The sequence below is a fragment of the Artibeus jamaicensis genome, unplaced genomic scaffold (assembly GCF_021234435.1).
Source record: "Artibeus jamaicensis isolate MK-2021 breed Jamaican fruit bat unplaced genomic scaffold, CSHL_Jam_final contig_490, whole genome shotgun sequence".
Taxonomy (NCBI): Eukaryota; Metazoa; Chordata; class Mammalia; order Chiroptera; family Phyllostomidae; genus Artibeus; species Artibeus jamaicensis.
The window spans coordinates 12,982,518-13,004,496 of NW_026521861.1; the positions used below are offsets into that span (position 1 = coordinate 12,982,518).

The 21,979-nt window shown below is 54.4% G+C and overlaps 1 protein-coding gene across 3 annotated transcripts in view; it reads right to left on the reverse strand.

Moving 5' to 3' along the window:
- The window catches only part of HSPA12A (heat shock protein family A (Hsp70) member 12A), a 136,090-nt gene that overhangs the window by 54,467 nt on the left and 59,644 nt on the right, over window positions 1-21,979 (reverse strand). The window contains exon 1 of one of the 3 annotated variants that reach the window (XM_053668528.1): window positions 3,858-3,988. The exons of 1 other annotated variant lie outside the window; for it this stretch is intronic. In XM_053668528.1, coding sequence (XP_053524503.1) covers window positions 3,858-3,900 — 43 coding nt within the window. In that variant the 5' untranslated portion in view covers window positions 3,901-3,988. Of the gene's footprint in view, window positions 1-1,908; window positions 2,128-3,857; window positions 3,989-21,979 lie in introns of those variants that run through there. One more of the 3 variants, XM_037132872.2, reaches the window with a different exon arrangement.

Consider the following 21,979-nt stretch of genomic DNA (forward strand, 5'->3'; position numbering starts at 1 on the left):
GCATTGAGAGAAGGAGCAGAAGCGTTTATGCTCCACGATTGATTCACATACCAACTCGAGCATTCATTGGCTGGGTGATTTGATTCTTTGGTTGGGCAATTTCTCAAGGCCTCAACTGCTTCATCAGCAAGATGGGCTAATAACACCAATGTCATGGGCTTGTTGAAGGAGTCAGTGGGGTTCACGCATATAAACGGAAACATTGGGCCCTCGGTGAACACTGGCTGGGATTACCAACAACAGCCAGTACCAATGGCTCTGGAGCCACGCCAGCAGAATCTCTCCCAGATGGAGGAGTTCAAGAAGGCTCCCCAGGAAGTGATACCTGAACTGGGTTTTGAAGGATGCTACAGAAAGGGGGGGGTTCCCTCGCAGGGGGAACTGCCTGAGGGCTAAAGGAGATCATGGGGCTCTGGGAAACACGACCCTGTGTGGGAAGCAGGTACAGAGGCTACATAGGATACCCAGTGGCAGGGGACACAGCTGCAGAGGCAGGTCTGGACGAGGAGTGGACCCCCTGGCCAGAGCCCCAACCAGTGATGATACCCAGAGCATCACTCTGACTTCTTCCTGCACAGTTTGGGCGCCACATCCAGCACCCATCCACTTCCACCTGTAGTTTGGTGACCTCAGGGAAGTCGGGCAGCTGCGTCCTCTGTTAGTCGTGTGCCCATTCATTCGGACACTCAGTAAAGTTCTCTGAGGGCTTACGGCATGCCAAACATGCCAGGAGAGGCTGGCCACTTCCTAACCCTCACTCGGCCCATTTCCGGTTGTGCCACGCTGGCCTGGCAGCTTTCTTCTAGGTGAAATGGGGTAACAGACCCCCCCAGAGTCATTCATTCATTAACAAGTGTAGTCAGGGCTAAACGAGTGATTATTTACTGTTCTCAGACTTTAGCATAAATGCTTAGTGGTACTATGGTTAACGGCCAGGATGGTAAGAATCCCAGCTCCAAAGTACAAAAAGCAATGCTTAGAGGCACCCCCAACTCAGGCAAAGCCCCTGCCTCCTGTCCCTCGCCGGACCCTGGCCCGGGAGCAAATGACCAGGTCTCCACTGCCCACACCCAGCCCTGACTCACCACCACCTTAGAAGCCAGCCCAAACGGAACCATCCATCGCCCCTCCCCCCACCCCCAATGCCTCTCATCCTTTCAGGGCTCTCTGGGTTGTGGTCAGCCAACCCAGGTTTTGGTGGGAGCAGGAATGAAGGTCGCCTCAGCCTCTGCTGGTCAAAGCTCCAGAGATTAAAAGGGTGGCCCTCCTGACGTAAATTAACTAATATGAACATTCTATTAAAGAAATTTACGAGCCTACACAAAACGAATGGAACAGTGATGAACTGCCTTATACAGACAATGCAGCTTCAACAACGACCAATATCCCACCGTTCTTGTTTTGTGGGTATCTCCAGCCACTCCCCACCCCACCCTCACTTGACCTGTTAGGGAAAACCTTACGGCCAGCCTTTCCGGCACACCCCAGTGCTCAGGGCTCCCCCTGCTCACATGTCCTAACACAGTTGGATACCTGTGCCGCCTATCCCTCTGCACTGAGAGCTTCCTCGAAATAATCCCAGAAGAACAACCATTTTCGTGTCCCTAATAGAACGGCAATCAGTGGCCACAGCCATGGGGTCATACAGGACGGCGATGAAGTTGCCAGAGCCCTGGAATCAGATGGCCTGGGTCTGAATCAACACCTCCTAGATGTGTGACCTTGGACAGGTCGTTTAACCCGTGTTTAGATTTCCTACCTGGTAAAAGGGGAATGTCAGTAACAGGTTGGTTGTGAGGCTTTGGAAAAATAAACAATCACAGGTCCACTTGTCCAGCACAGAATATGCATCGAGGAAATTCTAGAAACAGATGTTAATAGGACAGTGGGGGAGCAGGCTCTGCTCACCTGAGATACCCTGAGCATCTCCCATGTTACAGGTGAGGGGACGGGAGCCCAAAGAGAAGCAGCGAGTTGCCAGAGAGAGCCTGCCCTCCGTCCCAAGTCCATGTGCCGGGAGTCCACACGGCCTGCCTTCAGCTGTGATCCCTGGAAATGAAGAAACTCTGGAGGAGAGAGATGGGGGAGCAGTGGCCGGTGGCCGAGCACACCCAGTGGGTGTCCGCATCCTGGCCGGTGCGCTCTCCCGGCCTTAAGGACAACCAGACAGCGAGTGCCCCGTGTGTGCACATGCGTGTACAATGGTGGTGCTGAATCAATTTCGCAAGACAAAAGGGTGTGCCAGGGTGCGCATCCCAGCTCACTCTTCTGATGAGACAAACCCTACAGCCAACCTTGCATTCGATGCGGCCGATCACTACCTATGCCAGCACAAGAGGCAAGAAACCGGTCGGCTAACCTAAGCTTTAGCAATTCTTGGCAATTTAGACACCCCTCCCTATCTAGGTTTTAATTTTTTTTCCTATTTAAAGAAAAAGGGTAGGAAAAAATGAATCAATCCAGTTGCTGAGTGATGTTCAGACAAAGACAGCCTCCAGTCCACTGCCTGGTGTTTGACAGCTGGGGAAGCGCAAGCGGAGGGGCAGGTTTGGGATGTGTGTTGACGCGCTGCCTGGGCTCTAGGCCTGGACTCTCCAAGGTTCCTCCCAGGAGGGAACCAAGTCAGGATCTCCCCCTCCCCCCGCCCTTCCCCACCACTGCATTGCCGTGTAGGGAGGCACCTCCCAGATCCGCAGGAACAATGGGCTGGGGAGGGGGCCCTGCCTCGGGAGCTGGCCAAGGGCGGGGGCCACGACCACGATGGCCAGACTGCGACCACACCAACCGCGGTGGCTGTGCTGCCACCGGACTCAGTTTCCCCAGCTTTGGACTCCCTGCAGAGCCAGGCGCTCCTTTCCCGGATGAATGAATTTCTCTTAGTCTCGGTTCGTCCTGTTACTATGGAAGAAGCCGCCGGCGACTCTCCGCACCCGCGGCTGCTCCTGCCACAGCCCTGCACGTCAGGCACGAGTGGCACCTCCCAGCGCCCAACTTTCCCCACTTGGGACCCACAATCGTGGCCAGCCTGTATGCTCTGCTGGTTAAGCCGTGATTTGTAGGCTGGGGCTCCAAAAGCTGTTCCCTCCTCCCTCTCTTGCTCCTTATCCTCCCCTCAATCTGAGCCCTAACCACGCTCCCTAGTTAGGAAGCTCCCTGGTTAAAGAAAGCGGCCCTGGCATATTTGCAAAATGTGAGCGTCCCTCCGGCGCATCGGGAATTGTCTTCCTCCCCACCCCCACCGGGGCAGAGGGGGCAAAGCGAGAAGAGTGGAGCCCCCCCGCTGTGCTCCTCAGCCCACAGAATCCCTGGAGTAATTATGGGGAGGGGCGTGGGGTGCAGTTCGGCCCGAAACTGCAGCCCCCTCTCCAGGCGAGCAGGACTGATCTCAGCGGGGTGAGGAAGGGGAGAGGTCCAAATGCTCGATTTCCCAGGGGCACCCACCCCCGCCTCGCTGAGTCATGGAAAGGAGCTGCTAGAGACTCAGGACCACTCCACGGCCAGCCCTTTACCGTGTAAATGCGGGCGTCCCCGCACGGCTCGCAGGGGATGGACAAGGTGGGCAGCTCTCACTCGTTCTGGCACCGGGCCTTGCCCGAGGCACCACCTGGTGGCGAGGACGGCCAGGGCGCCCAGGAGGGGGCTGCGGTCCCATGGCAGTGTCCGCACCCCTGCTGTGAGCGAAGCACATAACCGGTGGGCAGCCTCGGTACCCCTGGACACCTAACCCTGCTGTGGCGCTGACCCTGGTCCCATCAGTTGGGTGGGGGCTCCCACTTTCCTGTGGCGCGCTAGGGAGCACCCCGGCGCTGGGCCGAACGCGCCTCGTCCCTGCTGGGACCACGCAGCTCTGCACTCACCTCGGGGCCCCGTGTCGCTGCTGACAGCCTCCTTGTCCGCCATGGTCACACAACCCCTCCTGCGAGAGAAGCCTTCGGCTCAGCGCCCGCGCCCCGTGCACGTCTTAGTCCGCGTCCTTCCCGGCGCTCAGGCCCGGGGCTGCCGCTGCTGCAGCCCCGGCTCCTCCCCGGGCTCCTCCCCGCTCGCCCCGTGCCCCGCCCCACCCTGCTCGGCTGAGCCTCGGGTCGTGGAAGGTTGGGGAGGCGGGCACGTTCTAGGGCCTGGCTGGAGAGTGTGGAATCTGCTCGCCCGTCCGCCCTAGCCTGTCCCGCCGAGGCCAAAGGGGCCCGGCCGGGGCTCTCTGGCTCCCCGGCTCCCCGGCCGAATGCGGGAGCGCGCAGGGCGCACGGCTTGGTGAGCAGTGGGACTCGGTTTCAGGCCCCCTCGGCTCCTCTACACGCCCGCTCTTTGGAATCGCAGGGGGCTGAAGCCCCGCAGCAGGCACCGCAGACACACCGCACTCCTGAGGAGGCCCGCTCCAATCCTCACCAGTTCGTTTCTCCCCCCCCCCCCCCCCCGCCCCATTCCCACGCAGGAGTCCCAAAGGAACGGCCAAGGGCCCACGCAAAAAGCGGAACCCAATGCGGCCAGTTCTCAGGCTGCAGACCGAGAACCTGCTTGAGCGCGCACGGTGCCCTGGGCACAGCTGCGGGCGTCCACCCCCCGGCCGCCTCCAGGACTCCATGGCAACTCGGGAGCCCCGAGGCGCTAGCTGCGGAGGCTGCCACCAGTCTTCCATATATGGGCTCTCACTAGGGCCCTCGTTAGAAGTCTGAGAATAACGACATTAATAATGCACAGCTTCGGGGTCAATGTCCCATCTTCCCTGTCCTGCGGCTCCGCCACACACATGGGCCACTGGCACCTGTTTAAGCCTGGCCAGGTGGCTTCTGGGTCAGCTGTGCAACAACAAGGCATCAAGGCAATGAGGGCAGAGATAAGAATCTAATGGCACCATTACTGGGTCCTTCCAGGGTGCCTGGCACCATGCTAAGTGCTTAAGTCTTCTCATTTTCTCTGCATAACTAACAAGTGGGGACTAGAGGTCCCCATTTTGCAGATAGGGAAACTGAGGTTTGAGGGAGATAAGTAATGATCCCCAGGACACACACAGCTAGTAAGTGGCTAAGCTGAGATCCCCACCCAAGTCATAACCATCTTTATGTCCTGAGATGGGCCATAGCTCCCACAGGGTACCTAGGGGAGGCTTCTTTGCAGCTGGAAGCAGAAGCGGGGGGGGGGGGGGGGGGCAGGCGGAGGAGCCAAGGAGCCAAGGAGGATGGGATGGAAGGTTGCTGGCAAAGCCAGGGACCAGTTTCTCAGAAAGTGATTGCAGAGTGATGAGTTAAAAGGACAATCTTGTCTTTATCTGCCTGTAGTAAAAATCCCAAATGTACAGTCTGGGGCTGTGTGGGAGACTCCAGATGAGTTACTTAATGTCTCTGAACCTCAGTACCGTCATCCGTGAAATGGGCGCAACAGGAGAACCCACACCACAATGCTGCAGAGGATTAGATGAGAGGGTGCATGCCACATGCCTTGCTTGGGGTCTGGCACATGGTAATGGTCAGTCCAGAAAGTACTGAGTATGAGTCAGTCACAGACACCTTTTTAACAGTGGGCAATGGCCAGGTGTGCAGGGCAGTGGGGGCACCTGGTGGGGGGCACTCCCAGAGTGGGGAACAGTATTTTCCCACGGAATGCCCTCTCCCTACCAAAGCTACTTGCTTGCAAGACAACACCCCACCATCTCAGGCAGATCCAGGGGACGGCCTGGCAACCTTCAGTGTGTGGCAGCTGAAGGTAAGCAGGAGAAGGGGTAAGGCAGTCACCCGGGGGGCGGAGGCCTGGCGGGGCAGGCCCAGGATGGAGAGGGGACGTGCTGAGCCAGGCCCCGCGTCAACCCTATAGTCGCCTGCCCACTTCTGCTCATATATCTCCCGGAGCGAAGCTGGCCAGGCCAAGGCTGCCTGGACTGGGACGTGACAGGGCAGGGACAGCCACTAGCAGTCTGGCCATTGAGCACCAGTGTCACATGGACATGTGTCTGGGCAGTGAGGCCAAAAAAGAGTCCCTCTTGTGCTCGAAACCATGCCAAGCCTCTCTTCTCTCCCAGACTCTTAGTGAGACACTCAACACCTTGGACAACAGTGAACTGCAACCTCCCTCTCCGGATACTCTTGGGGAGCCCTCCCTCCACCAGCCTTCCTCAGCCATAGCTCCGAGCTCCTTCCGTCTCCATGTCTGGCACCTCTTCACTTCCCTCCTCTACCTGCTCACATCCAGGCCTCTTTCAGGGCCCCAGTCCAAGGCCAGCAGCCCAGAGAAACCCAGGACACTGCCCCCATACCCAGGCTCTCATGGTATTCTACACACCTAACACCTCTCTTTATTTTTCTTCCTTCTGCTACCCAGGCAGCTTGGCAACCGGAGGCTCCTCTGTCTATCTGCAGGGAATCCTGCCTCCACCCCAGGTCTGGACCTTCCCCCAGGGCTCCGGGCTCCCAAGAGTCTCCCAGGAAGCCTTCCCAGCCCTTCCTGCTCAACCAAAGCCCAGCTTACCCTCTCCCGCCCGCCCTCCTGGTCTCCAGATCTCTGTAAAAGGAACCCCACCCACCAGTCGAAGAGCCACACACCTGGGCATCAGCTCCCCCCTCTCTCTCTATGTCTCTCCAAGTTCAGTCAATCTCCAAGTCAAGGGTTGCTCGACTGACCTTGGAAATCTGCATCCTCACGGCCACCATCCTGTCCAGACCCCAGCATCCCTCACTGCCTACAAGTCTCCAGGGCCTCTCTCACAGTCTCCTGGCTCCCGTTCCACCCACACCCCCACACCCCCCGCTTCCCCGGGCCATTCTTTGTGAATCTGGTCTGCCTCTGCCCACCTCTCCAGCTGCCTCTCTCCCCCAGGACTCCTTTCAGTCGCTCCCATCCACCTCGACTAACTGCTGATTTCAAATGCCTTACAATGTGTTTGATGTCTGGACCACTCCTTTCCTGTTCCTGCCACCACCGGCAACCTGGAGAGCTTAGCATGCACCTGGAAGGCTTCCCTGCACCCCATTCTGGCCTAGGTGTCCCTCTTCAGTGTCCTCAGAGCACCCTGTCCCTCCCCATCAGGGTCCTGATTCCTGGCGTCAAGACATTGACCTTGACAGCCTGTCAGAAGAAACAGCAGGAACCCTGTAGCTGCCCCACCCCCACCCCCACCCTTCTGCCTGCTGCACTGGAAAGGCCCTGAGCACCATCTGCCCTGTCCACCAACCCGAGCCACAGTGACACTGAGGAGGATGGGCAATGACAGGCAGACCCTGTGCTGTGGGGCAGAGATCAGACAGTTTTGATTCTCAGGACACATGAAAGGCAATAAGGTTACCTCATGGCTTTAATAATGACCACGGTAACTAAGAACTGCCCTGGTGAGCACCTGCTTCGAGGGACCCTCCCCACTTCACAGGAGAGGATGCCAAAGGGAACACAGAGAGGGTGAGGCCCTGCTTGGGCCCCCCCACCCCCAGCCCTTGGCAGAGGTAGGGCTGTGATTTGGGCGAGGCCCTTCTCCCATCACTAGACATTAGGGAAGGGCTCCCGCCCTTGACACATGGAGTCTCCTCCCCAACAGAAGCCAGAGTGAGACCAGGCCACGTTTCTGCTGCCAGGTCCTCCATGAACTGGCCTCCCGACGTCTCCTGACATTTGCTCTGTCCTTGCTGTTGTCCTTCACGCCAAAACACACGCGTCACCCATCTGAACGTGCCCCATCTGGTCCCATCTCAGGGCCTCTGCTCGAGTTGGTCACCCTGCCTAGAACACATTCCCCAAGAGAATCACGTGGCTTGCTCTCTCACTTCAGGGATCGTCACCTTCCCAGATCACGCCAGCTAAGACTGCTGCCCAGCACCCCCCCCCCCGCCTTGGAAGTCAGCTCCACAAGAGTAGAGTCCTGGACTGTGTCGCTCCCTTCTGTACGCCAGGGTCTAGGACAGTGCCTGGCATACAGCAGGCACTCAATAAATACTTGATGGTGGACAGACTGCCTCTTTAAGTGCCACAGGAACACAACAGGCTTTGCCAAGGTGGGAAGCCCAAGTCTGCCACAGGGACTTAATAGTGACTCCTGGGGGCTCCCCTGCCATTTCAGAGTGTGCCCAGGTCTGTGGGAGGTTGCTAGACAAGTCCCCTCCAGTCCCGCCCCCGAGACTCCTCCTCCTCCCAGTGTCCCCATGGCCTGGCTACCGCACCCACCACACAATCTCTCCTCCACCCTCTAGGCCACTGGGCCCACGCTGTGGTCTGTGGTGGTGGCGGCCCAAATGTCCACCCTCCTCAGCACCAATGAGGGATCTCAGTTGGACACCTGAGTTGCAAACAGAGGCCAGAACCAAGTCACCATCTTTGGCCCCCTCACACCGGTCATTCCAGCTACATGGGCCTGTCCTCGGGTCCCCAAATAGTGATGCCTCCACTGAGAACCCATTCTCCACCTGTTTTGCTGGGTAGACCCCTGTCCTCCTCAGGGTCTCAGCTTAGGTCTCACTTCTTCCAGAAAACCGCGCTGCCCTCTGAGACAGCACACAGGCCCCCACCCCTGCCCTCCATGTCTGCCTCCCCATGCACTTCTATCACAGCACTCGCCACAACAACTCAGGGGGTAGGACATGCCATCATTGACCCACTGCACGGAGGACAAAATCAAGGCCTGGGAAGGTCACCCAGCTAAGAAGCTGCAGAACTGATAGCATCTCGGCATCTAAGAACTGAGTGAGCTCTCAGAACTCAGGCCTTTCCAACTTCAGTGTGCTCAGCTCCCCTTCAAGCCTCAAGCTTGCCAAGGGTGGGTCGGCCATGCACAATGCTGCAACCCCAGACTCTAGCACATGGCCTGGCACCGAGGGTTCAATACTGAAGGGCAACAGCCCCTCAGCTTCGGGCCCTCACTTGTTCCTCACCTCCAGGGTCTCTTCACCCACCAGCCCACTGACACCTACCTGCCAACAGCCCTCTGTTCTTCAATTGAACAAAGACAGATCCCCCTCCGCCACCTCCAATATCAATTCTTGCAAATAGATGCTAGAGCCCAGTGGCTGACCCAGCCAGGACACGCTGTCCCCTATGCCAACCACCCACTGTGAAAGGCTGGATAAGGTGGCCAGTGGGCCACAGGGAGAGTGACTGAGTCCTCCAGCCACCAACAAAGATGAAGCTGCAGAATGTTTGCTGATGGGTCAGATGCAGAGGGTGCTGATCCTGGGGGCACATGGGGACCAGGACAGGGAAAGTGCGATAGTAAAAAGCAGAGAGGAGGGCAGCATCGGGTCACATGGGGTTGGCCAGATCTGGGTTCAAATCTGAGGGCTGAGCCACTCTCTGCCCCTTCAGCTGGCCTGGGGTACACCTCCGCGGGTCTGTTCCCCACCTGTAAAAGGGGTTGGTGATGGTATGAAGGATAATGATGAGAGATAATAAGTGTAAAACACTCAGCATAGAGCCAGGCTACTGCAGAAAACTGTGGCTCTTTCCCAAAGATCCACTGCAGGAAGCAGGACTTATTTAATTTGCAAATTTGCCTATTAAATGTGTTTGACCCCCGCCCCCCAAAAAGCCTATTTCTCGTGAATTATAAATTACAGAATGGATCTAGGCAAATTTTCTTAGTTGTCAAAGAAACATAGAAGACACAGGGGTGAGCAACTTTTTTTCTTTAATGTTTTTCTTTTAAATTTTTATTTTTTAATTTGAGAACTGACACACATCCAAATCTGAGCTCTTACGGAGGGTCCTTCCGAAAAAACTACGCTTGACTTTACGTCACCAGAGCGCTCACACTGGTCATTCAACATTCACACTGGTCAACGGTCACACTGTAAATGGAGTGGCATAAAACTGGCTCCTCTGTACCAGGACCAAGATTCGGATGAGCTAAGAAACTCCCTGAGGAAGCCCAGGCATGAGTCGCAGTCCTTGACCTCTGATCTTTACTACATTGAAAAACCCAGCCTCAGAGCCAAAAGGCAGTGTCAGTTTATACAATGCGTCCCTTTCCGATGTATTTCCACCCCATCTGGTGTGAGTCAGCCCCTCCATTAACATTCCAAAACACACGGGGCATACACAACATGACCTCTTCCGAGGGAAGAATCCAAGGGCCGGAGGAAACCATTTCTCAGAACATCAGAATCACTCAGGCCTGCTATGTAAACTTTAGAAATACCTGCGCAGGTAAAGGAGGGTTATCCAGATATTTTTGTATGTACTTCAAACGGCAGAGCAAACGTCTATGGTCACTCTCTTGGCAGCGTTCTGGGAACTGCTCTGCCCCTAGCCCTGCAGGCCGCTGGTTCATAATAAGATGGGGTGTCCTTGAAGCCACATCTCGGGGAGGACAGTGTGAAGTGAGAGAAGGCGCAGAGAAGGAAAGTGGAAATGATCCCAGAGACAGCAGAGCTTCCGAAATGGCTGCAGCAAACTGCACACTGTTTGAACGGAAAGGTTTCGTGTTGCAGAGAAAAAACACTTCCCTCCTTTCCAGCTCACAGCCCAGTGCCTGGCTCGCAGCTGGCGCGCGATAAATATTTGCTGAAGAAATGAATGAATGGCCAAGAAAATAAATAGTGGAGTAAAATCTGGGTTCCAGAGAAGCGAAGCCTCTTGTCATGACACATGGTCCATGACGGAGCTGGGGCCCAACTCCAGCCACCGGCCTCCTGGCTCAGCCCAGTCCACGGTGTCCTCTCTGCAAAAGGCCCACAGGCAAGGGCACCTCCGACTGTGACTGACGGGGCACAGCCAGGCCGCTGGAGCAGGCAGGCACTCAGACCCCTTCTAGCTCCGGGAAGGAGTGCAGTGAGGCTTACACACATCTGTCCCCTGGCATGTGCACCGTGGCATCCAGTCTGTGACACTGTGGCTTCCAGAATCCCTCCCCTCTAACTTTCTGGAATTGCGTAAGGGGCAGAGAGAACATTCTGCACCGTGCAAAGACGAATCTTAGTGGATCCAGCCACCTGCAGCCTTGAATGCCAGCTAATGCCCTTGAGAACTCAAATGTCCCATGATCACGGTTTTGCCTTGTTCCCTGCAATCCCAGAGCTGCCTAATGTGGGTGTGTCCCAGACGGAGGCAGGCAGTGCGCCCCCTTGCACCCATGGGTGTGGGTTTCCTTCTTGGTGGCAGGCCCACATCACGGTGTTTCCCTGAGAAGAGACGCCGGCAGCGTCGGGCCGAGGGCAGGGAGATCTGTCTTTGAGTCACCGGGCTCTGCGCTCGGCCCTGGGAGCTTATCCCTGGGCCTCAGTCTCGTCACCTGTAGAGAGGTTCCCTAAGAGCCTATGGAAAGATGTCCTTCAGAAAGAACAACTGGATAAGGTCCTGCATCGTGAGATTCGTTTACTCCATCTACAGATGTTTTACTGTGTACCGGGCAGTGTTCTAAGCCTGTAAGAAATAGAACAGCCAAAATGTATCCTCTTGGCCAGCAAGACTCTAACTTTATTGGGTGGGGGAAGAGAGGGTGTCACAAACCCTTTTGGGAAACTGAGTGCTGTGGCTCTTCTCCCTGGAACCATGTGCAGAATTATACTCCCCCGCTGAACTGTTCCGGGGTCTCGGCAATGCTGAGGCCCGGCCAAGGACCCTCAGACCCCAGGTTAAGAAGCAAATTCCAAAGACACCAGACAAAATGGCAGCTTTTCTGCCAGGTGCCAGAAAAGCACCGGGCAGAGGAAGCCGGACCCCGTCAAGAAGCAGCTTATGAATGAATGGCAGGGGCAGGAAAGGGCTCTGGTGTCAGGCAGGCTTGGGTGACCCTGGACCCCTAGAGCCTCTGCCTGGGGTCCCCTATAAAAGGGGGATAGTGATGTCAGCCGCCTCGCAGGCTTGATATGGGGAGTGGTCGGGTCAACCGGGCAGTGCAGGTGCGGTGCGCTCACAGGGCCTGGCTCAGAGCCAGCGCTCCCAGGGGGCAGCAGGGGCCGAGCCCCTGTACCCTCCTCCAGTCCCGGCCTCAGAGGTTTGCTTATCCTCACTCCCTTCATTATGAGATCCCAGATCCACGTGCTGGAGATGGAGCTGCAATCTGGACAACGATCTCTCGGAATCCAGAGCAGGCACTTCGACTGAAGTGAGGAGGTGGACGGATGGGAGGTCTTGGAGGACTTTTGGGAACCAGGGTGAACAAGTGCCAGTGGCTTTGAAACATCTTCAAAGCCCCGTCATTTCCTCCACATCTCCCTTTGGTTTTCACTCTCCCTTGGCTTTTTTCCTCATTAGCAGGTGAGTGGTGAGCATCACCCCTCTTCCCTGGGCACCCCCACTGCACTGGCACAGACCATGGCTTTCTGGTCCCATCAGCTCCTGCCTCCCCCTGACCCTCCGGCAGCTACTCTTGCGCCCCCTGCTGTCCAGACTCCTGACTGCCTCGGGGTTGGCTGGGCAGTGGACAGAGGCCCACTTCCCTCTGTCGGGCCCCTCAGACTTCCCCGAAATTACAGTCAAACCCAAACCTGTTTGCCGGGTCTATGAGGATGTGGCCCCATTCACCCTGCCAGTCTCATCCGGTCACAGCCTTGTCCCAGGCCCTCAATCCTAGGCCTCCATTAGCTCAAAGGACATGTTTACAACACTTAGAACAAGGAGTCTCTTTCTCGAGACACTTCACTTGCAAATGCTGGAAAACCAGCCAAATACCCTGAAATAACACACTCATTTCATCTGCCAGGAAACAGGAAGTAAATAAACCCTGCAGATGCAATGTCTGAAGTACCCCCAGGGCTGAGCGGTTCACAACCTGACCAACTGCCCCGAGTGCCCTGACGCTACTCTGCCTTCTTTGATCCTTTAGCAGGTCCAGCTCTTCCCCTTCACCCTCTGCTGACCTCTGCCCCCTGCTTTAGGTCATCTGACGGACTCACCCCAAAGGTTGGCTCTTTGGAGGGCCGTCCTTGGAATAACTCCCCTGTTGTTCCAAGTCCCATCACGCCACCCCCATTTCTCCAGAGCAATGCTTTAAATCCATTCGGCTTACTCGTTTTTGTGGGCCTCCCCCCCTAGGCTGAAACCTTCTGTGGGCACAGTGATAATTAGCATTTGCTTAGCGCGCTAGACATTGCTCTAGACACTTAACATCTATTGTCCATTTGATCTTCACAGTCATGCACAAGGAACCGTATTGTTATTGTCCCCATTTCACAGACAAGGGAACTGAGACCCACCGCGTTTACCCAAGAAGGAAGTGGCAGAGGCAGAATTTGTGCCTGGGCAGTCGGATCTCAGTAGAGCGCCCAGGTCTGTCCCGCCCCCATGGACAGTTGTGCAGGAATGGGTCCCGGTACCTACACCAGCACCTGGCCCATGGCAGGACCTCAGGAAACATGCTGAATGAATGAAAGAAATCATCTCATCGGAAGGTACACTTACAGATCACAAAGCGCCCTCACGTCTCTGCTCTCACACGAATCATGTCGCACCAGGCTGAAGGCATCACCCTTTCCGGCTTTTCTCAGATGAGGACATTGAAGGCTTGGTGAGCCATGGCCGGAGGTTGTAATTCTAAGCACCAGCTTCAAGCTATTCAGTTCTTTCAAAGCTTGTGTTCTGTTTTAAAGTTGCATGTACATGTGGCAACCTGACCCATGATGTACCTGCAGGGTTTTATTCTAAACAAAACTAACATGGTAAATTCCTATTAGTTGGTTTTAAAATGCCTTGTGGACAATTTTAAGCATCCACAGAAGTAAAGGGAGCGATATAATGAACCCTCAGGTACCCATCACCCAGGTTATTTAATTTTTAAAAATCATCTCTTTCAGTGGCATTGACTCTCCCAGGAAGAAATCACAGCAGCTGTCATTGGCGCTCCCTCAAAGAAGTACAAACTGATATTGGGCTAAATTTCAGATGGGGACACGAAGGGTGGCGAGGTCCGGCCACTTGCTGGGAGTCTTGGTGCTGGAAGGGCAGAGCCAGGCGTCACTGAGAGCTGGCCAGCTTACTCCCCAGCAGGGGAGGTATATGCTCTAAAACGAGTCAAGGAAATGGGCCCTGCCCTCTTTCTTTTACACCTGAAGTTTGCATTAAAGTTGCACTGTTTTCAGAAGCATCCCGCTCCGGGTCAGCCAAGACATGGGTCAGCTGTTCACCCCTCCCTCATTCATTCCCAGCCACTCTCTCAGTCCATCAGACATGCGCGGGCCTCCCGCTGTGCCAGCGCACTAAGGCCAGCCTGCCATGACCCAGCCCTGAAGGAGCCCCCAGCCTCAGTGGAAAGCAGAGAAACAGACAGGCACAACCATGATTCAAGGCGACCCTGACCCAGCCCCAGAAATGCAACATTTGTAAGAAAAATGCTCTGGGCCTCACCCAGGTCTGTCTCCCCCAGCAGGAAGCAGGGCCTTGGAGGGACAGACGAAGGAAGCACAGAGGCCAAGGAGTAGTGTCTGGGAACTGGATTACGCTGGGGTTGGAACCCCAGCTCCGCCCCTTCCTAGCTGTGTGGTCTAGGATGAGTCACCTAACCTCTGTGATTCACTTGCAAAAGTAGGTTGATAAGCCCTCATTAATGCTTTCACCAGTTTCTGCAACAAAGGAAGCTTTCCATCAGTGCTGGTCATTACAATTGGCCATGACTCACAACCAGCTCTCAGTCACGAATCCCAGCCTGCCTGAGTGAGGCAGAAGCTTTGCAAAAGAGTGTCCCCATTTTCCAGTGGGACGTTTTCCTTAACCAACCTCTCCTTGGAAAGTCTGTGAGTTTGGAAAATAAGTAAAATAAAAATAAACCTTCGCGGCCTTCCCGACGCAGCTGCCCAAGGGCGGTCGGTCACGTGTGAGAAGAAAATCTGGTGGTCAGTGGAGCGAGGACAAAGACACCCTGTTGTGCCCCAGCCCTGGGCTGGCACACAGTCTGTGATCCGGGCAAACCCGTGGGGCAGCGGGGCTGGCCTGGCCAGAGCAAAAAGGTCGGGCTCAGGCAGCCCTGGTCCCACCAACCTCTGTCTAGGACCTGCTCCCAAGTCCTTGAGGACCAGGGAGGCCCCAGAAGGACACCTGGCACACGGTGTGCACTCTGTTAACAGTGGTTAACACTCTGTCGGTGGTGGGACAAGCCCTGGACTCGGGAGCCCTGGACCCAAGACCAGGCGCTGTCCCATGTTGCTGTGTGGCCTTGGGCAGGCAGCCAAGCTCGCCGACGCCAGGTCTACCCACTGGTACAATACAGATGAAAGTCATGTTTATTCCTCCTGCCTCACCCTGCCTGTCACAGATCTGGTATGGGATCCCAGCTCTGCCACTTCCTAATTTGTGACCTTAATTATTCTAAACCTCACTTTCCTCACCTGTGAAGTGGGAGTAAATATCCCACCCCCCCCAGTGCCACCGTGACGACGAAATGTGTGGAACGCTTGGCTCACAGCCTGGCACACAAGGACAGCTCAGTGACAGCGAATGGAGGGTCTGTGGTAGAGAATGACTAACACCGAGATCCTTCACCTCCACCGCCACCACCATCGTCATCATCATCGGTCCTTTCTGTGTTTCATTATTTTATGCTGCACAGAAAGGCAAGCTCTTGACTCGGGGCACCTCGTTTCCCCTTTCCAAGGGAGCAGGCCTCCTGCACAGGACGGGGAGTGGCCCTTCTGGGCCACAGGGTGGGCCCACGAGCCAGGCTCTCTCTCCATGCCCCACCCTGACGGGTGTCCGCTGCTGGCTATGTAGTCGCCAATGGCTACACAGCTAGGTGGCTCCCCAAAACTGCTCCGCAAAGGCCTGCTGGCAGGGAGGTGGGAGAAAGAGGAGGAAGAGGAAGCAGGTTCCTCCCATAATAAGCCTGCACCTGGACAGTCTTCACCTGTAAAGTGGGGAGAACACACACTGTTCTGAGGCCCTGGCTCACCATGAGGATGGGAAGGGCTGAGGTCTAAGTAAAGGGAAGAGGGTGTTATTTATCTTAGCCCCCCCAAAAAGATTTGTTACTTTCTTCACGTTCCTATTTTGTCTAGTGTCCTCACGAAGGTCTAAGGTTGAAACAAGAGGTTTTTTAAAAAATCACAACATTGAACTTAAAATAGTTAAGTTTCTCATTTTTAGAAACAAAGCAAATTGGGGCTGAGAAGGAAGGAACATGGATGAACACACCGGTGGCGTGACTCGATCGGACAGGCATGTGACTGCGTGGGCGCGCACCTGTTTCTCGGAGTCCAGGCGAAGTATGCAAAAGCCACAAAGAGATATCACCAAGAAGGAACTAAATAGGCGACCAAGCACGTGGGAAGTCGTGAATCTCATCAGTAGTTTATACATACATGTGTACAGCTAAACACTTATTAAACACGCGATAAATTATAAAACAATGAAACAACACTCTCTAATGCTACGACTGTGTTAAAATCTTCACTTTCATACCCATACGTAGATAGCTCCGTCACACAGTAGATTCCCACTTTGGCAAACAGCAGGGCAATGTTAAAAACACTTTGATCCATTAATGGTTCTCTTGGAAATCACTCGATGTCAAAGGAAAGTGGCTATGTGTGTCACGTACTTTTCCATGTGACTTTATGCAAGGTGTACAACCGAGTAAAGTTACAAACACAAGATGAAGGTGGCGTAGCAGCCTGGGAAGCCCGTCCTGCTAAGCGAGGAGAAGGGGAGCCCGCGCCCCGAAGGAGCACTGGCGCCCGCCTGCACAAGGGCGACCATGAGGAAAGCAGGAACTCAGAGCCGGGCCAAGCGAAGGGACAGCGAGGCGGGCTTCTGTCCCTTCCAGCTGCCCTTCAAGGCTGCATCGGTGTTTCCTCTCTCCTTCTTCCTCTAAACTCTGCTGGAGACGGCCCCTCCCCTCCTGGGAAGGGCGGGCGGGAAGCTACGTCCTGCCCCCACCACTGCTTCCAATCGGCAGTTTGATTTGGTCACTAAACTGCATGGCTGTTTCTCAAAACCTCAGCTGTCCAGACAAGCGGGCTGGTGTGTGAGTGAGGATCAGAAGGCGAGCAACTTCCAGCAAATACTTCATTGGAGCAAATGGATTCAGCTGTGTGCTGGGGCCGAGGAATTTCATGTGCAGACACAAAATGCCAGGCCCTGCAAAAGGCCCTCTGAGGAGCCGAGAGTGAGCTCAGAACCACTGGCCTTCCCTGAGCTTAACTGCCATGGCCAGGCTAACTGCCCCCGTCCCAGGGCCTGTGGCCACCCCTCAGCCTGTTCAGGGTCACGGGCCCCTTTGGAAATCTGATCAATGCTCAGAATTTGCCAACATTCTGAGGAGCTCATAGACCCAGGTGGTGGGAGTGCGTTCGTTCATTCACTTATTTATACACCGAAATAAGCATGTGCTCAGGGCACAGTCACATACGGACGGGCCAGCAGGGTAAATGCGATGGTGGGAAAACACGGTCCCTGCCCTGAAGGGGAGCACAGTTCCTGGGGAACAGACGGAAAACCAGAAACTGCGGCTTCCAGGGACTCGTGCCTGGGCTGGTCCAGGGGCAAAGCGCCAGTGTCAAAAGCTAATATTTACTGAGCACTTACTATATGCCAGGCACGTTTCTAGGCCCTCTCCAAGGAACACATAACTCAGGACGGATTACTGAGTCACACTCATTTACTTCATCTCCCAACATCCTTAGGGGAAAGGCGCTAGTACCATCTTATTACAGATGAGGAAACTGAGGGACAGAAGAAATTCGGTCACTCTGTCAAGGCTAGTCAGCAAACACGTGTGAGGCTGAGACCCCGACCAGCACTCGGGCCGGTGACCAAGCCGACTCTGTCGCAGAGTGGCTCACGCCGAGGTGGAAGGGGCTGATGAGCAAACAGGAGGAGGCCCACAGGTCTCCCCGGCTCTCCGTGTAGGCAGGCGCTTTGGTGTTTGGGATGCACCTGTGTCCCCTGAGCTGGGTTAATAGCAGCAGGCTCCCGGGGGAAGCAGCCCTGCTGTGGGCTGACCCTCCTGGGTTCTGAGTGGGGCAGAGCAGAGGATCAGGCCCCAGAGGGGGGCGCTGCTCACTCAGGGACACACTGAGTGTACCTGCGTGAACAGCCGGGCTCCTCCTCCAGGGCACCGGCCTCCCTCCACACACCCCTCCCATCAACGCAAAGGGAGGCTTCGGAGTGGCAGGTGCACGAACGGAAGATGAGGTTGCACGCATCCAAGGTCCACTGAGAGACCAAGTGCCTTCTAGGCTAAAACCAGGAAGAAAGCAAGGCAGCAGGGAGAGGTCCCAGTTAAAGCACAGGCCCAGGTCCGAGGTCTTGCCGGGTGACTTTGGCACATTTGGTGCCTCTGTTTCTACCCCTGTAATATGGGGCTAACAGCTGTACCTACCTCACAGGAGTGTTAGGAAGATGAAAGGAGTTGATACGCACATGGAGAACAGTGGCTGGCACAGGGTAAGTACCAACAAATGTCAGATACTACCGACTGTAGGCTGACTGGTCGGGGTAATACGCAAATCCAGATAGACGCAAATCACAGAGATGCCTTTGTCTCTCTGCAACAGCTATGCATGCACGGAAAATCCCGGAGGGAAGACACCAACATAGTAACAGTGGTGACCTCTGCATAGGAAGACTCAGTGATTTCTTTGTTACTCCCCTCCCCCCATTTTGAACACATACAGGGTGGGGCAAAAGTAGGTTCACAATTGTGCACTGTATGGAAAAACAATACAATAACTAATAAATAGTATCACAAGAATAAACGCTGTGTTTCATATACTCAGAATTGTAAACCTACTTTCCCCCCATCCTGTATGGTATTCTTTTATAATCAAATACGATCCATAGAGGAATCCGTGAAATGAATCAACAGAAGCGTAACGCGTGGTTTAGGAACCGAGGACGGGATTAGGAAGGCCTGTCTCAGTGCTGGGTGTCTAATGCCATTCAAGGGAGGGGGAACCTAGACTCGTGATCGCAGTCTCTTTGGAAACCTCCGAGCCATCCTGTGGATCAATGCCTGTGTCCCGTCTTCTGAGAACATCACTGATTCCGCCCATTCCCCACCCATACTTGGTCCGTTTCTCTGCACATGCCCAGGCTTCCTCGAGGCAATGCCTTACAGCTTCAGTTGCCGGTTACGACCCACCTACTGTGTGCCAGGCGGTCTCTTAGATCAGGTCCGGAGAGAGCAGATGACTTGCTCAGGGCTCCATAATGCAGAGCAGAAGTCCGGGGTCACGGGAAGATGGTGGGATGCCAGGAGGGGAAGCTTCTACTTTCTAATTATAATCATTCTTGTGCATAATTTTGGTGTTAACTGTGTGTAGTGTGTTTGCGTGAGAGAGAGAAAGGAGAAGGGGGAGGGAGGGAAGAAGAGAAACTATATTTATAAAATATTTTTCAGACTCTAAGAATAGATAGCAACATATGGAGCTTACTTGAGTTTTTCAAAGAATCAGAGAAGGTGAATCTAAAGCCAAAAAATTAAGAGGATGGACTCAGATGAGTAGAAAATAGAAACGCCTGACCCTGCGTCCGGGAGGAAGGCCCAGACTGATCCCTGATCCTTGTTCATCCCCACTGAGCACCGGACGTTCAGGTCGAGGGAACTTGGGCAGTGATCTTGTTGAAACCCCTCCTCCCTGCAGAAAACCCAGACAGCCAGCTTGTTTGAATGCCTCCCTGCTCTGGAACCAAGTACTCAAAGAGGTACTACTTCCCCCACTCCCAGTGATGTCAGCAAGCCCCTCCCCTCATAGGTCAAATGTCTTCTCCCTAATGTCACCCTTCGGTTTTAGTTCCCACCTCTGGAATAGTGACGGGTAAACCTGCCCTTCTGTCCGACAGGCTTCCTGCATCAGTCAGGAAAACCCTGGCAGGAGGAAGTCACAGTGCCCTCGGTCTCAGACAAGGCCTCCAGGGTCTGGGTCTGGCCTCGCCCGTGGCTGCCGGGCACCCCGCACTCCCACATCTGCACAGAGCCTGGAGAACCCACCACGGCCTTCAGACTCAGCTGGGCATCGCTCCCCGGAGCCTTCCCTGCCAACGGTTCGCCTGGTCCCCAGCTCAACAAAGCGCGTCCCTTCCCCTATGGGTTGTTCATTTCTTTATACTCAGCAGTGATTTGTGCATTGCTGCCCCTGCTACTCCACTGCCACCGTCTTAGGGACAACGTGTCACAGTCACACCTAGCACAGCTCCAGGCACAGGGTAGATGCACACAGGAGTTCTGTTCTTGGTGGTGACAGAGTTGACAGGGGACCAAAAGCTACATCCTGTTATCAACTTAGTGATTCAACTTGAACTTACGCCTGGTGGAAATGTGAGGCTTCTGAATGCATCCATTTTTTCTCACAGCACATGCACGCCAGGGGAACTCAATGACCTTTTCACTAATAGCTTAAAATAAAATATTTTTCAGATGATTGTTTTCAAACAATGACAACATAACAATAAACAGAAAAAAGAAAATTAAACCCCCCTGGGAACGCGCCGCCCAGAGGTAACTGCTGTGGCCTGCCGACAGCGGCCTCTGCAGAACTCTCTCTCTCACGCACACACCACGTCGGTCTGTGCGGTGAGACAGACTCCTCTCTCCAGCCCCCAGCTTCCCAGAATCTGGCCGGAACTGCCCTCAGCAGGGTGGAGCCAGGGGACCCTTCAACTGGGGCTGTGGCCCTGGGCAAGGACGCAACTGGCCGCAGTCCCAGTTCGGGGCGCTCTCCGGGCAAACACGAAGGGGTCATTTTTCCTTCTCTCATATACAAAGTGTGCCCCGGCCTGGGAGGTTTTCTGGGGTATGAGATTCAACTCAGTTGGAAAAGATCATCTGAGGTTTCCCAAGAAAGTCAGATGTAAAGACGTAGACTGAAGCTTTGTTTTTGTTCAAAATAATCATGAATTGTGAAGGCCACTGGGTGGAAGCTGGGGGAACAGCAGGCTTTTGTAGAGAAAGGAAAAAGCGTGGGTACAAGCTAGATGCTGAGGAGACTATTGAGGACTCAGAGGACCGACGAGGCAGGGGCGGGGCTCAGCAGTGGGCCCCTCTCTCTTGCCTGCATCCCCCCAGCGGGGCATCCCTGATGGGTAATCTGTGTCTGGAGGACAAGGTGAGTTAGTGTCAGGACTTGCCAGTGCCAGCACCGTGGCCCACAGGACCCACGGGGGGGCTCTGTTACGGCTGCCGAGGACCTGCAGAATCCCCTGGTAACCCTCTCTAGGGAAAGTTCATCAGCTGGCACTACCCTATGCAAGCCATAACGACATCCGGACTTATACTTTGACCGCGATCCCACATCTAGGAATCTACCTACAGATATGAAGTCACAATGCAAAAGCTGGGATTATGAGAGGTTGCATAATATTGGAAAAACAAATAATCCTCATAGATGACTTGAATATAAACGACGGTGTATCTATTTAAGGAAATTCTGTGCAGCCACAGAATGAAGAAAATCCCTATGAACTGGCAAGGAACAGTTTCCAGGATATAGGAGAGGGGACCCCCCCAAAAAAAACCCCTGGAATTTATTTATAAAAAATTGTGTTTAAACTTCAGACCCCTTCAGCCCTGGCTGGTATAGCTCAATGGATTGAGCGAGGGCCTGTGAACCAAAGGATCGAGGTTCAATTCCCAGTCAGGGCACATGCCTGGGTTGCAGGCCAGGTCCCAGCAAGGGACACATGAGAGGCAACCACACACTGATGTTTCTCTCCCTCTCTCCCTCCCTTCCCCTCTAAAGATAAATAAATAAAAATCTTAAAAAAAAAATCAAATACTTAAAAAAATGTATATTTAAAAAAAAACAACAGAAAAACCCCAAAAACTTCAGACCCCTTCAAAGTGTTCTCCATTTGATGTAATACACCTATCAAGACATTTTTCCACCACAGTTTTTGAACTAGTTGATTTTCATCCTTTTAGTGCTTCTGCCATTTTTTGTTTCACCTCTTCCACATTAGCAAGATGTTTCCCTTTAAGGACTTTTTTCATCCAGGGAAACCAAAAAAAAAGTCGCTCAGGGTAAGATCAGGTGAACAGAGAGGGTGGGGCACAGGGGTCATGCCACTTTTCGGTCATGAACTGCTGAAGCCTCAGTGCAGTGCGGGCAGGTGTTCGTAAATCACCCACCATGAAATGGGC